We start from the raw sequence: 13,092 nt of genomic DNA on the forward strand, positions 1-13,092 counted from the left end.
AGAGACATGTTGCTGGCCCCATGGGGAGAGTGCCTTTGTCACTCTGAGGCCAGTAACAAAGCCTGCACTGGGTGGAGATGCTAACACCTCCCCCAGGCAGGAGCTGTGACACCTGGCGGTGAGCCTCAAAGGCTCACCCCTTTGTCACAGCCCAGCAGGGCACTCCAGCTTAGTGGAGTTGCCCGCCCCCTCCGGCCACGGCCCCCACTTTTGGCGGCAAGGCTGGAGGGAACAAAGAAAGCAACAAGGAGGAGTCACTGGCCAGTCAGGACAGCCCCTAAGGTGTCCTGAGCTGAGGTGACTCTGACTTTTAGAAATCCTCCATCTTGCAGATGGAGGATTCCCCCAATAGGGTTAGGATTGTGACCCCCTCCCCTTGGGAGGAGGCCAAAGAGGGTGTACCCACCCTCAGGGCTAGTAGCCATTGGCTACTAACCCCCCAGACCTAAACACGCCCTTAAATTTAGTATTTAAGGGCTACCCTGAACCCTAGAAAATTAGATTCCTGCAACTACAAGAAGAAGGACTGCGTAGCTGAAAACCCCTGCAGAGGAAGACCAGAAGACGACAACTACCTTGGCTCCAGAAACTCACCGGCCTGTCTCCTGCCTTCCAAAGATCCTGCTCCAGCGACGCCTTCCAAAGGGACCAGCGACCTCGACATCCTCTGAGGACTGCCCCTGCTTCGAAAAGACAAGAAACTCCCGAGGACAGCGGACCTGCTCCAAGAAAGGCTGCAACTTTGTTTCCAGCAGCCTTGAAAGAACCCTGCAAGCTCCCCGCAAGAAGCGTGAGACTTGCAACACTGCACCCGGCGACCCCGACTCGGCTGGTGGAGATCCAACACCTCAGGAGGGACCCCAGGACTACTCTGATATTGTGAGTACAAAAACCTGTCCCCCCTGAGCACCCACAGCGCCGCCTGCAGAGGGAATCCCGAGGCTTCCCCTGACCGCGACTCCTTGAATCCAAAACCCGACGCCTGGGAGAGACCCTGCACCCGCAGCCCCCAGGACCTGAAGGACCGGACTTTCACTGGAGAAGTGACCCCCAGGAGTCCCTCTCCCTTGCCCAAGTGGAGGTTTCCCCGAGGAACCCCCCCCTTGCCTGCCTGCAGCGCTGAAGAGATCCCTAGATCTCCCATAGACTAACACTACAAACCCGACGCTTGTTCTAACACTTCACCCGGCTGCCCCCGCGCCGCTGAGGGTGAAATTCCTGTGTGGGCTTGTGTCCCCCCCGGTGCCCTACAAAACCCCCCTGGTCTGCCCTCCGAAGACGCGGGTACTTACCTGCTGGCAGACTGGAACCGGGGCACCCCCTTCTCCATTGAAGCCTATGTGTTTTGGGCACCACTTTGAACTCTGCACCTGACCGGCCCTGAGCTGCTGGTGTGGTAACTTTGGGGTTGCTCTGAACCCCCAACGGTGGGCTACTTTGGACCAAGAACTAAGCCCTGTAAGTGTCCTACTTACCTGGTTAACCTAACAAATACTTACCTCCCCTAGGAACTGTGAAAATTGCACTGTGTCCACTTTTAAAACAGCTATTTGTCAATAACTTGAAAAGTATACATGCAATTTTTATGATTTAAAGTTCCTAAAGTACTTACCTGCAATACCTTTCGAATGAGATATTACATGTAGAATTTGAACCTGTGGTTCTTAAAATAAACTAAGAAAAGATATTTTTCTATACAAAAACCTATTGGCTGGATTTGTCTCTGAGTGTGTGTACCTCATTTATTGTCTATGTGTATGTACAACAAATGCTTAACACTACTCCTTGGATAAGCCTACTGCTCGACCACACTACCACAAAATAGAGCATTAGTATTATCTCTTTTTACCACTATTTTACCTCTAAGGGGAACCCTTGGACTCTGTTCATGCTATTCCTTACTTTGAAATAGCACATACAGAGCCAACTTCCTACACCCAGTGTACATCTGTTCGTGGCATTAGTCGCTGCAGATTCACATGCTGTGCACATCCCGCCATCTGGTGTTGGGCTCAGAGTGTTACAAGTTGTTTTTGTTCGAAGAAGTCTTTTTTCGAGTCACGAGACCGAAGGACTCCTCCCATTTGTTTTCCCCGCAGAGGGTGAGGTAGGAGCTGTGTATGCTAGTAATAGTGCCCATGCAATGGAGTGAATACGTATGTACATAATGAAGTTTAAAGTAATATATTTACAAATTTACAAATGTTCAAGATCAACTTCTAAACGGCTACAGGCTCCCGGGGAGGCGGGTGGGCGCATGTGAATCTGCAGCGACTAATGCCACGAACAGATGTACACTGGGTAAGTGACATTTTCCGTTCGATGGCATGTGTAGCTGAAGATACACATGCTGTGCATAGACAAGTAAGCAGTTATCTCCCCAAAAGCGGTGGTTCAGCCTGTAGGAGTTGAAGTTGTTTGAAATAATGTTCGTAGTACAGCTTGACCTACTGTGGCTTGTTGTGCCGTTAACACATCTACACAGTAGTGTTTGGTAAATGTATGAGGCGTAGACCATGTTGCTGCCTTACATATTTCGTTCATTGGAATATTTCCTAGAAAGCCCATGGTAGCACCTTTTTTTCTGGTTGAGTGTGCCTTTGGTGTAATAGGCAGCTCTCTCTTTGCTTTAAGATAGCAGGTTTGAATACACTTAACTATCCATCTAGCAATGCCTTGTTTAGAAATTGGATTCCCTGTATGAGGTTTTTGGAAAGCAATTAATAGTTGTTTTGTTTTTCGAATTAGTTTTGTTCTGTCAATGTAGTACATTAGTGCTCTTTTGATGTCTAATGTATGCAGTGCTCTTTCAGCTACAGAATCTGGCTATGGGAAGAACACTGGTAATTCTACCATTTGATTCAAGTGGAACGGTAAGATCACTTTTGGTAAAAAATTTGGATTTGTCCGTAGAACTACTTTATGCTTGTGTATTTGAATAAATGGTTCTTGTATGGTAAATGCTTGAATTTCACTCACTCTTCTTAGATATGTGATGGCAATCAAAAATGCAACTTTCCATGTTAAGTATTGCATTTCACAAGAATGCATGGGCTCAAAAGGTGGACCCATGAGTCGTGTTAAGACAATGTTGAGGTTCCATGAAGGAACTGGTGGTGTTCGTGGTGGTATAATTCTCTTTAGGCCTTCCATAAATGCTTTTATGACTGGTATCCTAAATAATGAAGTTGAGTGCGTAATTTGCAGGTAGGCTGAAATTGCGGTCAGATGTATCTTTATGGAAGAGAAAGCTAGCTTTGACTTTTGCAATTGTAGTAAGTATCCTACTATATCTTTGGCAGATGCGTGTAAGGGTTGAATTTGATTATTATGGCAGTAATAAACAAATCTTTTCCACTTATTTGCATAGCAGTGTCTAGTGGTAGGTTTCCTAGCTTGTCTTATGACCTCCATACATTCTTGTGTGAGGTCTAAGTGTCCGAATTCTAGGATTTCAGGAGCCAAATTGCTAGATTCAGCGATGCTGGATTTGGGTGTCTGATCTGTTGTTTGTGTTGTGTTAACAGATCTGGTCTGTTTGGTAGTTTGACATGAGGTACTACTGAGAGGTCTAGTAGTGTTGTGTACCAAGGTTGTCTTGCCCATGTCGGTACTATTAGTATGAGTTTGAGTTTGTTTTGACTCAATTTGTTTACTAGATATGGAAGGAGTGGGAGAGGGGGAAAAGCGTAAGCAAATATCCCTGACCAGCTCATCCATAACGCATTTCCCTGAGACTGATCTTGTGGGTACCTGGATGCGAAGTTTTGGCATTTTGAGTTTTCCTTTGTTGCAAATAGATCTATTTGTGGTGTTCCCCACATTTGAAAGTACGTGTTTAGTATTTGGGGGTGAATCTCCCATTCGTGGATCTGTTGGTGATCCCGAGAGAGATTGTCTGCTAACTGGTTCTGAATTCCTGGAATAAATTGTGCTATTAGGCGAATGTGGTTGTGAATCGCCCAATGCCATATTTTCTGTGTTAGGAGACACAACTGTGTCGAGTGTGTGCCTCCCTGTTTGTTTAGGTAATACATTGTTGTCATGTTGTCTGTTTTGACAAGAATGTGTTTGTGGCTTATTATGGGTTGAAATGCTTTGAGCGCTAGAAATACCGCTAACAGTTCTAAGTGATTTATGTGAAACTGTTTTTGCTGTATGTCCCATTGTCCTTGGATGCTGTGTTGATTGAGGTGTGCTCCCCACCCTATCATGGAAGCATCTGTTGTTATTACGTATTGTGGCACTGGGTCTTGGAAAGGCCGCCCTTGGTTTAAATTTATACTGTTCCACCATTGAAGTGAGATGTATGTTTGGCGGTCTATCAACACCAGATCTAGAAGCTGACCCTGTGCTTGTGACCATTGTGATGCTAGGCACTGTTGTAAGGGCCGCATGTGCAACCTTGCGTTTGGGACAATGGCTATGCATGAAGACATCATGCCTAGTAGTTTCATCACCAGTTTGACTTGTATCTTTTGATTTGGATACATGGTCTGTATCACATTGTGAAATGTGTGAACTCTTTGTGGACTTGGAGTGGCAATCCCTTTTGCTGTGTTGATTGTTGCTCCTAAGTATTGCTGTGTTTGACACGGCAGAAGGTGTGACTTTGTGTAGTTGATTGAGAAACCTAGTTTGTGGAGGATTTCTATGACATATTTTGTGTGTTGTGAACACCGTCTTAGCGTGTTGGTTTTGATTAACCAATCGTCTAGGTACGGGAACACATGTATTTGCTGCCTTCTGATATGTGCAGCTACTACTGCTAAGCATTTTGTAAAAACTCTTGGTGCAGTTGTTATTCCGAATGGCAACACTTTGAATTGGTAATGTATCCCTTGGAATACAAACCTTAGGTACTTTCTGTGTGAAGGATGTATTGGTATATGGAAATATGCATCCTTTAGGTCTAGTGTTGTCATGTAGTCTTGTTGTTTGAGCAGTGGGATTACGTCTTGTAATGTAACCATGTGAAAGTGATCTGATGTAGGTATTTAATGTTCTGAGATCTAGTATAGGTCTCAGACTCTTGTCTTTTTTGGGTATCAGAAAGTACAGGGAGTAAACTCCTGTGTTTATTTGTTGTTTTGGTACTAACTCTATTGCTTCTTTTTGTAGCAATGCCTGAACTTCTAGTCCTAGAAGATCTATATGTTGTTTTGACATATTGTGTGTTTTCGGTGGGATGTTTGGAGGGAATTTGAGAAATTCTATGCAATAACCATGCTGGATAATTGCTAAGACCCAAGTGTCTGTTGTTATTTCCTCCCAATGTTTGTAAAACTTGGTTAGTCTCCCCCCCACAGGTGTTATGTGTTGGGGATTTGTGACCTTGAAGTCACTGCTTGTTTGGAGGAGTTTTGGGACTTTGGAACTTTCCTCTATTCCTTTGAAATTGTCCCCCTCTATATTGTCCCCGAAAACCTCCCCGCTGATACTGGCTCTGGTAAGTGGGCTTTGTTTGTGAGGTTGTGGCTTCTGTGGTTTGCCCTCGAAACCCCCCTCGAAACTGTGTCTTTCGAAATGTGCCTCTGCTCTGTGGGGAGTAGAGTGCGCCCATGGCTTTGGCCGTGTCAGTGTCTTTCTTAAGTTTTTCGATCGCAGTGTCCACCTCCGGCCCAAACAACTGCTGTCCGTTGAATGGCATATTCAGCACAGCTTGCTGTATCTCTGGTTTAAATCCTGATGTACGCAGCATGCATGTCTCCTTATTGTTACTGCTGTGTTGACAGTTCTAGCAGCTGTGTCTGCAGCATCCATTGCTGACCGTATCTGATTATTGGAGATACCCTGTCCTTCTTCTACTACTTGCTGCGCTCTTTTTTGGAACTCCTTGGGTAAATGTTCAATAAGGTGTTGCATCTCATCCCAATGGGCCCTATCATATCTGGCTAGCAAAGCTTGCGAATTTGCAATACGCCACTGGTTTGCTGCCTGTGCCGCCACCCTTTTGCCTGCAGCATCGAATTTTCGACTTTCTTTATCTGGAGGTGGTGCATCTCCTGAAGTATGAGAGTTGGCTCTTTTGCGCGCTGCTCCCACTACAACAGAGTCTGGTGTTAGCTGTTGTGTAATGTACACTGGGTCTGTTGGTGGCGGTTTATATTTTTTATATACTCTTGGAGTAATGGCTCTCCCTTTAACAGGCTCCTCAAACACTTGTTTGGAGTGTTTTAGCATTCCGGGTAGCATAGGAAGACTCTGATATTGGCTGTGTGTGGACGACAGTGTATTAAAAAGAAAGTCGTCTTCAATGGGCTCTGAATGAAGGCTGACATTATGAAATGCCGCTGCTCTTGACACCACCTGTGCGTAGCCTGTACTATCCTCTGGTGGCGATGGTTTAGCTGGATATCATTCTGGACTATTATCTGACACTGGTGCGTCATAAAGGTCACATGCGTCAGGGTCATCTTGACTCATTCCTGTATGAGTTGGGGATTGCATCATTGGTGGAGTGGCTACCGGTGATGGTTGCGGAGAGTGATGTGGGGATGGTGGCAGTGTTACTTGTTTAGCCACCTTTGCGTATGGCTGTTTGTCCTTGTCTTGGAAGGCAAGCTTGCGTTTCATTTTGACTGGAGGAAGAGTGCTGATCTTCCCTGTATCTTTTTGAATAAAGAGCCGTCTTTGTGTGTGATCTGGCTCTATTGCCTGTAATTCCTGTCCAAATCTATGTGTCTTCATTTGTGTGGACAGTCCTTGTTCCTCAGTGTAGGAACTTGTTTTCGGTTCCTAGGCCGGATATTTCGGTACCGAAACCTTTTCGGCTGCTTTTTTCGGCTCCGACGAAACCTTTTTTACTTTCGGCGTCGTGCTCTCTCGGTGCCGACCCGTTTCGGTGCCGCTGTCTCGGTGCCGAATCTTCTCTGAGCCACTATCTCGGGCCCGAGATTGCTGTGTGCCGGTATCTCGACCGGAGTCGGATGACTTCGACACCAGCTCGCCCTTTTTTGGTGCCGATGAACGGTCACCTACTTTTCGGGTTAAGCCATGGCCTGTTGGCGGTGGCGTCCCCTGGGCTTTAGCGCTTTTCTCGTGAGTTCTTGGTTTCGACGTCTTACTCACGGTTTTAGGCGTTTCCTCGGGATCGATCTCCTCAGAGTCCGACTCCTGGGTGGAGAATGTTTCTTCCTCCTCCTCGAAACGCTGTTGTCCTGTCGGCGCCGATGCCATTTGCAGTCTTCTTGCTCTTTGGTCCCTGAGTGTCTTCCTGGACCGAAACGCTCGACAGGCCTCACAAGTATCCTCCTTGTGTTCTGGTGACAAACACAAGTTACAGACCAGATGTTGATCTGTATATGGATACTTGTTATGGCATTTTGGACAGAAGCGGAATGGGGTCCGTTCCATCAGCCTTGAAGAGACACGTGGCCGGGCCGACTAGGCCCCGACGGGGATGGAAAAAAAAAACAAAGGGCCACTGGAGCTCTTCTTAATTCGGTGTCGATCTGTTGTAACTAACCCGATACCGAACGCAAACAATACCGACGATTTTTCCGAGATTCTAACTAACTTTCCGACCCGAAACACGGAGCGAAAAGGAACACGTCCGAACCCGATGGCAGAAAAAAAACAATCTAAGATGGAGTCGACGCCCATGCGCAATGGAATCGAAATGGGAGGAGTCCCTCGGTCTCGTGACTCGAAAAAAGACTTCTTCGAACAAAAATAACTTGTAACACTCCGAGCCCAACACCAGATGGCGGGATGTGCACAGCATGTGTATCTGCAGCTACACATGCCATCGAACATATATATATATATATATATATATATATATATATATATATATATATATATATATATATATGGAAAATGTCACTTGGAGGGAGAGGAAACATGTCCGAACCCAACAGCGGAAAGAAAACAATCTAACAATGGAGTTGATGACCATGAGCAATGGAACCAAGAGGAGGAGTCACTCAGTCCTGTGACTCTAAAAGACTTCTTCGAACAAAAACAACTTGTAACACTCTGAGCCCAACACTGGATGTCGGAATCGATATGCATAGCATGTGTGTCTGCAGCTACACATGCCATCGAACATACTTGGATTTGACTTTGGATGCAAATTAATGCATTAACCGACAAACATGTGGAGAGGGATTCAAGACCCAGAAATTATAGCTTTTGTATCAATTTGGTATATTTTAGATCTTTGTTTATGTTTGATTTTTTAAGGAAGTTACCTCAAGTAAAAGCCCAATTCCTGGTTTGAAGAAGGCATTGTAGCTGAAGTGTGTTACCTATCCTCTGTTCCTCAATACAATTTGATGCTTTCCATAATATGCCACTTGAGTGGCGAATATATTTCTGCATAAGATGTGGTATGTGTGTGTGTGTACATTTATTTATATGTAGATATTTACATTATAATTATATTTATTTTTCAAAAATGTAATCTCATTATTTAGAACTATAATAATTTATAATTACGTATTATTAAAATGTATATGAATGCATATTTATATGCATTCTCATTTATATATGTTTATACACAAATTCTAAATTATTTTTAATGTAATCTAATTACCTATAGTGATTACATCTTTAAATTATAATAGAATAATACTGTAATAAAATTTGATTTATTTCATATTAAAACTTTCCACCTCTGACCCCTAAAAAAGTCCTAGCTACTTCTATGCACTACCCATCCCTGATAACTATAACCCCTTGCAGACCCCATACAACACTCAGTCCTAGAAAATCCTTATTAATGTATACCTTCACACACAAATATTTATATTTCCATAATGTTAAGTCACGCAATGTCATTAAAAATTAATTTTACTCCAATGTAAAATACTGCAATGTAAAATACTGAAATCGTACCATCAAAGTAAAAACGTTTGATGTACTTACCTGCAATGTGATGTTCCATAATGTATGTAAGAACTGCAGGCTAATATTAACAGACCCAAAATACAAGTGACGGGTGCAAACATATATTTAACAGCTGCAACCCCAATGATAATATTGTGTTGACTGGTGCTATAAATGGCAAATAACAAAGCGCAGCACAACATTACAGGAAGCGTTACAATAATGACCAAATATAAGATGAAAATAACACTTTCAGCACCACTTTTCTTGCACCCCTTAGCGACCCCCAAAACGCCACCATGTGCCCGCTGTATTTAAAATACAGCACACCATGGCAGTAGTTAGGGAATAAACGCAAAATGTTTGGTGCTAGTGTGGCGCTTTGCAGGATTAGCATAATAAATTTTGACGCTAATCCTGCAAAACACTCAGAGTCCCTTTGTAACCAATGGAAGCCTCCTTTTAACACCTGCTCTGAGCAGGCATTAAAAGTGCCGAAAGGAATGGTGCAAGGAAATCTCAGAGACTTCCTTGCACCATTTTGTTGCCCCCCTCCAGCGGGGTAACACCCCCTTTGCATACATTATGGCTGGCGAAGGCATAATGTAGCACAAAGAGTTACAAAGTGGTGCAATGCATGCATTGTGCTACTTTGTAAATATAACTTTTTAACGTCACATTAGTGTAAAAGAATAACGCTAATGTGGCATTGGAATGGCGCTCGGGGCTCTTAAATATACCCGTAAGTACTTGGGACTCTGATGACTACACACAGTAAAATAACACAGACCAAGTGCATGTTTCAAACTACGCTGGATCATTGAAAAGGGCAGAACAGATACAAGTAGATTTGTTTTTTTTAATTTATTGTGCGTCAGTCTGTTTTTTGACAGCATTTTGAAAAATGTAATTAGAATCAACTCATCACTTCCACTTGTACATGGGAGTGATAATGTATTTAAAGTATGTTCACTTATGTCGATGTATTTATATATGTTCTATGTCATATTGTATATTATTCATGGAAATTATAGTAGCATTTCTATCGGAAGACAACCAGAAACATTATGCAACCATTAGCAAACTTTCAGAGGATGAAATATGTTCATTTTTTGGTTCGGGTGTATTTGCCAAGCCAATGTAATTAACATTTTATATGTGACTAAAGCAACTCTTTTCGTGAACAAATGATAGTAAATAAGTGGGATTACTTTCTAATTTTAACTCTAGTCGCCCTTGTATTATGGTTACTTTAAAAAATATATTTTTGCAAGTGACCTACATACCAAAAAACAGGGGCAGCTGCTAGTCCTTGGATCGTGTTTTTCTGAACAGTTTATTTGCTTATAATGTGCACTGCGTCGTTATACACAATACGTAGCAATTTACAGGGGATTAGTCCATAATGTCTATGTAAATTATTATTTTTCACCTCACAATGAATCTGAACAAAATCATGGATTGATATATGTTCTAAAAATCCTTGTAATAACTGACGTTTATTGACCATTAGTAGTTGATTTGAATAAAAATATATATATATTTTTGTACTCAGCGGTATAGAATATGACCCTTAGGTTGTAAAAATATAAAAATGTTAAGCCATCATTTGTGCGATGTGTCAAGGAAACCAGTGTTTCTTTCCAAATGCAGTTTTTGCATGTGACAGCATGGCCCTGTAGGCATCACTAACACTCAGGATTATTCTTTACATGCTTTGACTGAGGGCGGTCTTTGCTAGCCTCAACAAAGAAAGATCATAAATGTTCTCAATGGGCATAGCTTTGTTTATTTAGAAAAATATTTTAAAAACATACCGTCCAGGAGACACTTGCTTGGTTGCATTTTCAAACAACTGCGCTCTGGCTGCAACACTGACAAAAAAGAGAAGTCGCACCATGAATTTATCATCACTTCATGGTATGTCCTAAAGTTATTAGTCCAAACAGCAGATGACCATTTCACAGCAAGTCCAACAATGTTATCAATCTTATGTGGTGCGTTAGTAGTTCGGTTTAGTCACCATTTCATGTTATACATAGGATTGGCAGTTTTACAGAAAGCAGAGATCCAAATACTCAAATATTTCTGTGCAGAAGATCTCCCATGCATCTAACCAATTTAAGTCAGCAAAGCGCTAACCAAACATTTATTCTCAGCTCAATGTCAAACTTTTCACAAATTAGCCCATTCAGGAAATTGCCAAAATATCACAATGCATCCATTGTGCAATTTTTACCCGTCACATTAAAAGAAAAGTCATTCAGACAGGCTAAAAATACTTTAATTAATAGCAAAAGAGGCAATCCATGGTTTGATAAATACTGTAAGGCAGCCAAACTTAGTGGAAACAACATTCATGATAACTGACTTCTGTATTTTGTTACTGCCCTAAAATATATTACAAAATATGGGCAAAGAATAGGCAGAAATATTTCCCACTGCGTGCTACAAAAATTGAGATCGCCAAACCTTCTGGCACAATGCCTCTTGATGGGTTATAAAGGCCAGTAATTTACTAATGATTATCAGCGCTGAAACATGGGTGCACAAATATCAGGTGATGAGTACAATGGCAAGGCCTGCTAAATGCCATGTTCTCCACAGTTGGGGCCTCTTTGTTTTCAACCAACCTTGAGATCCGTAGTTGTTGTATAGAGAAATAGGTCAGAAGATTATGGTAGAAGGGATGCTGAAAATAAAGAACCAGCAAGTTGCTCAGCATACTGTGATATGCAAAGTGGCTGGGAAAAGCAATAAAGAGATCATAGAGAGGCTCTGAGGTCATCAGGGACATAAACAGCAGAGGAATCGTGTTGTGATAGTACGAATATATGTATCAAATTGTGTAGCTGAGTGAGTGCACGTGGCTCCGTTCTTTTGTAGGATGTTTGGCATCATTCAACAAGTGCGGGTATCAGTTACTAACAGCCTAAACAGTTAGCATTTTGTTGAGCAGTGGTTTCTGATCGAACTTCAGCTCCACTAGACATTAGGGCAGAGGAGTGTTGCCACTACGCCAGCAGCAGCAAAACCTTTAAAAGAAAACGATTATAAACTGTGTTTATTATTGTTTTCTTGTAAAGGGGCTGGGGTGACAAGCAGTGAGGGGGAGTGCATAGCACTCCCCCTCAGCACGCATGTGTGTTTCTCTGGCTGTCTCGGGCAGGCCAAACACACATGTGCAGTAGGCTCACTCCAGCCTGGCAGTCTCGGCAGTCGCAATCCACCAGGGCAGAGCTGCAAGCAGCGATGCCCTGGGGATTATGAGTCCCCTTTCCACCAGCCTCTACTTGGCGGTCTCACCGCCTTGCAAAGGCTGGAGGAAAGGAGGCATCGGGGGCTCTGAGTACTTTGCATGGGCAGTGCAGGGGCCCCCATTGACAGCCCCATCGTGCATTTCACTGCCCGAATTACGGGTAGTGAAATGTGCGACGGGTGCTGTCGCACCCAACATTTCCACAAGCTCGATTAGGAGCTAGCATCAATGTTGTGGTGAGTTTTCTGCTAGGTCAGTGGGCGGAAACACTGTTTTCGCCCGCTGGCCCAGCAGAAAGCTCCTAATAGGGCAGCCGGCATGCCACCATCACTGGCAGTATGCTGGCGGTAGCCGCTTCGGGGGTCTTGAAAAAAGACTGCTAAAGCCGTGATGAGGGCCTAAGCGTAAAACTTGTTGAAAGGTTGCAGGATATGATTATGCTACGCTAGAATGATATTAACATGAGCGAGAAATTGTTGATGAAAGAGGATTCATATTCATATTTCCAAGAGGTTTTGGTGGAAGTATCAAAGTGGAACAAACACCATATGCCTTGTTGGGACTGAAGGAAAAGAGGAGTACCAGTGGAGGTGTTTGGTTGGGAATCTTGTCAGCGAAGAAGTTAGCAGGAAATTAGGAAATAAAGAATAGGAAATAAAGAACTGTGAATTGCCATTTGCTCTGTAGAGGTACAACGTTTGGTATGTAGGCTACCCGTTTGTCCAGAAAGTACCATAGAAATATGTTAATGCACAACCCAGAACTAGTTTTACCTATGAATAGTCAAACAACAAAATGGACCATCTTCACACCATCACATAATAAATCATCAAAAGAATGGTGACTGATGCTAAGGCCACATGCTACTCTGTGAATCATTTCCCACCTATGGTCAAGGAGTACATACACTCCCCTCTAACTTCAATTCATAAATGTCTCTCCAATAAATTAACATTACTGATCATCTCAAAATCAGACATGTACGGACTGCACTCAAGTAA

At 43.1% G+C, this 13,092-nt stretch overlaps 1 protein-coding gene across 3 annotated transcripts in view; it reads right to left on the reverse strand.

The window, feature by feature from the left end:
* ARHGAP42 (Rho GTPase activating protein 42) overlaps window positions 1-13,092 on the reverse strand; it is a 562,306-nt gene that overhangs the window by 39,381 nt on the left and 509,833 nt on the right. For all 3 annotated transcript variants that reach the window (XM_069202384.1, XM_069202385.1, XM_069202383.1), the window contains exon 22: window positions 10,650-10,706. In XM_069202384.1, coding sequence (XP_069058485.1) covers window positions 10,650-10,706 — 57 coding nt within the window. The remainder of the gene's footprint in view (window positions 1-10,649; window positions 10,707-13,092) is intronic.

The sequence above is a fragment of the Pleurodeles waltl genome, chromosome 8, assembly GCF_031143425.1.
Source record: "Pleurodeles waltl isolate 20211129_DDA chromosome 8, aPleWal1.hap1.20221129, whole genome shotgun sequence".
Classification (NCBI taxonomy): Eukaryota; Metazoa; Chordata; class Amphibia; order Caudata; family Salamandridae; genus Pleurodeles; species Pleurodeles waltl.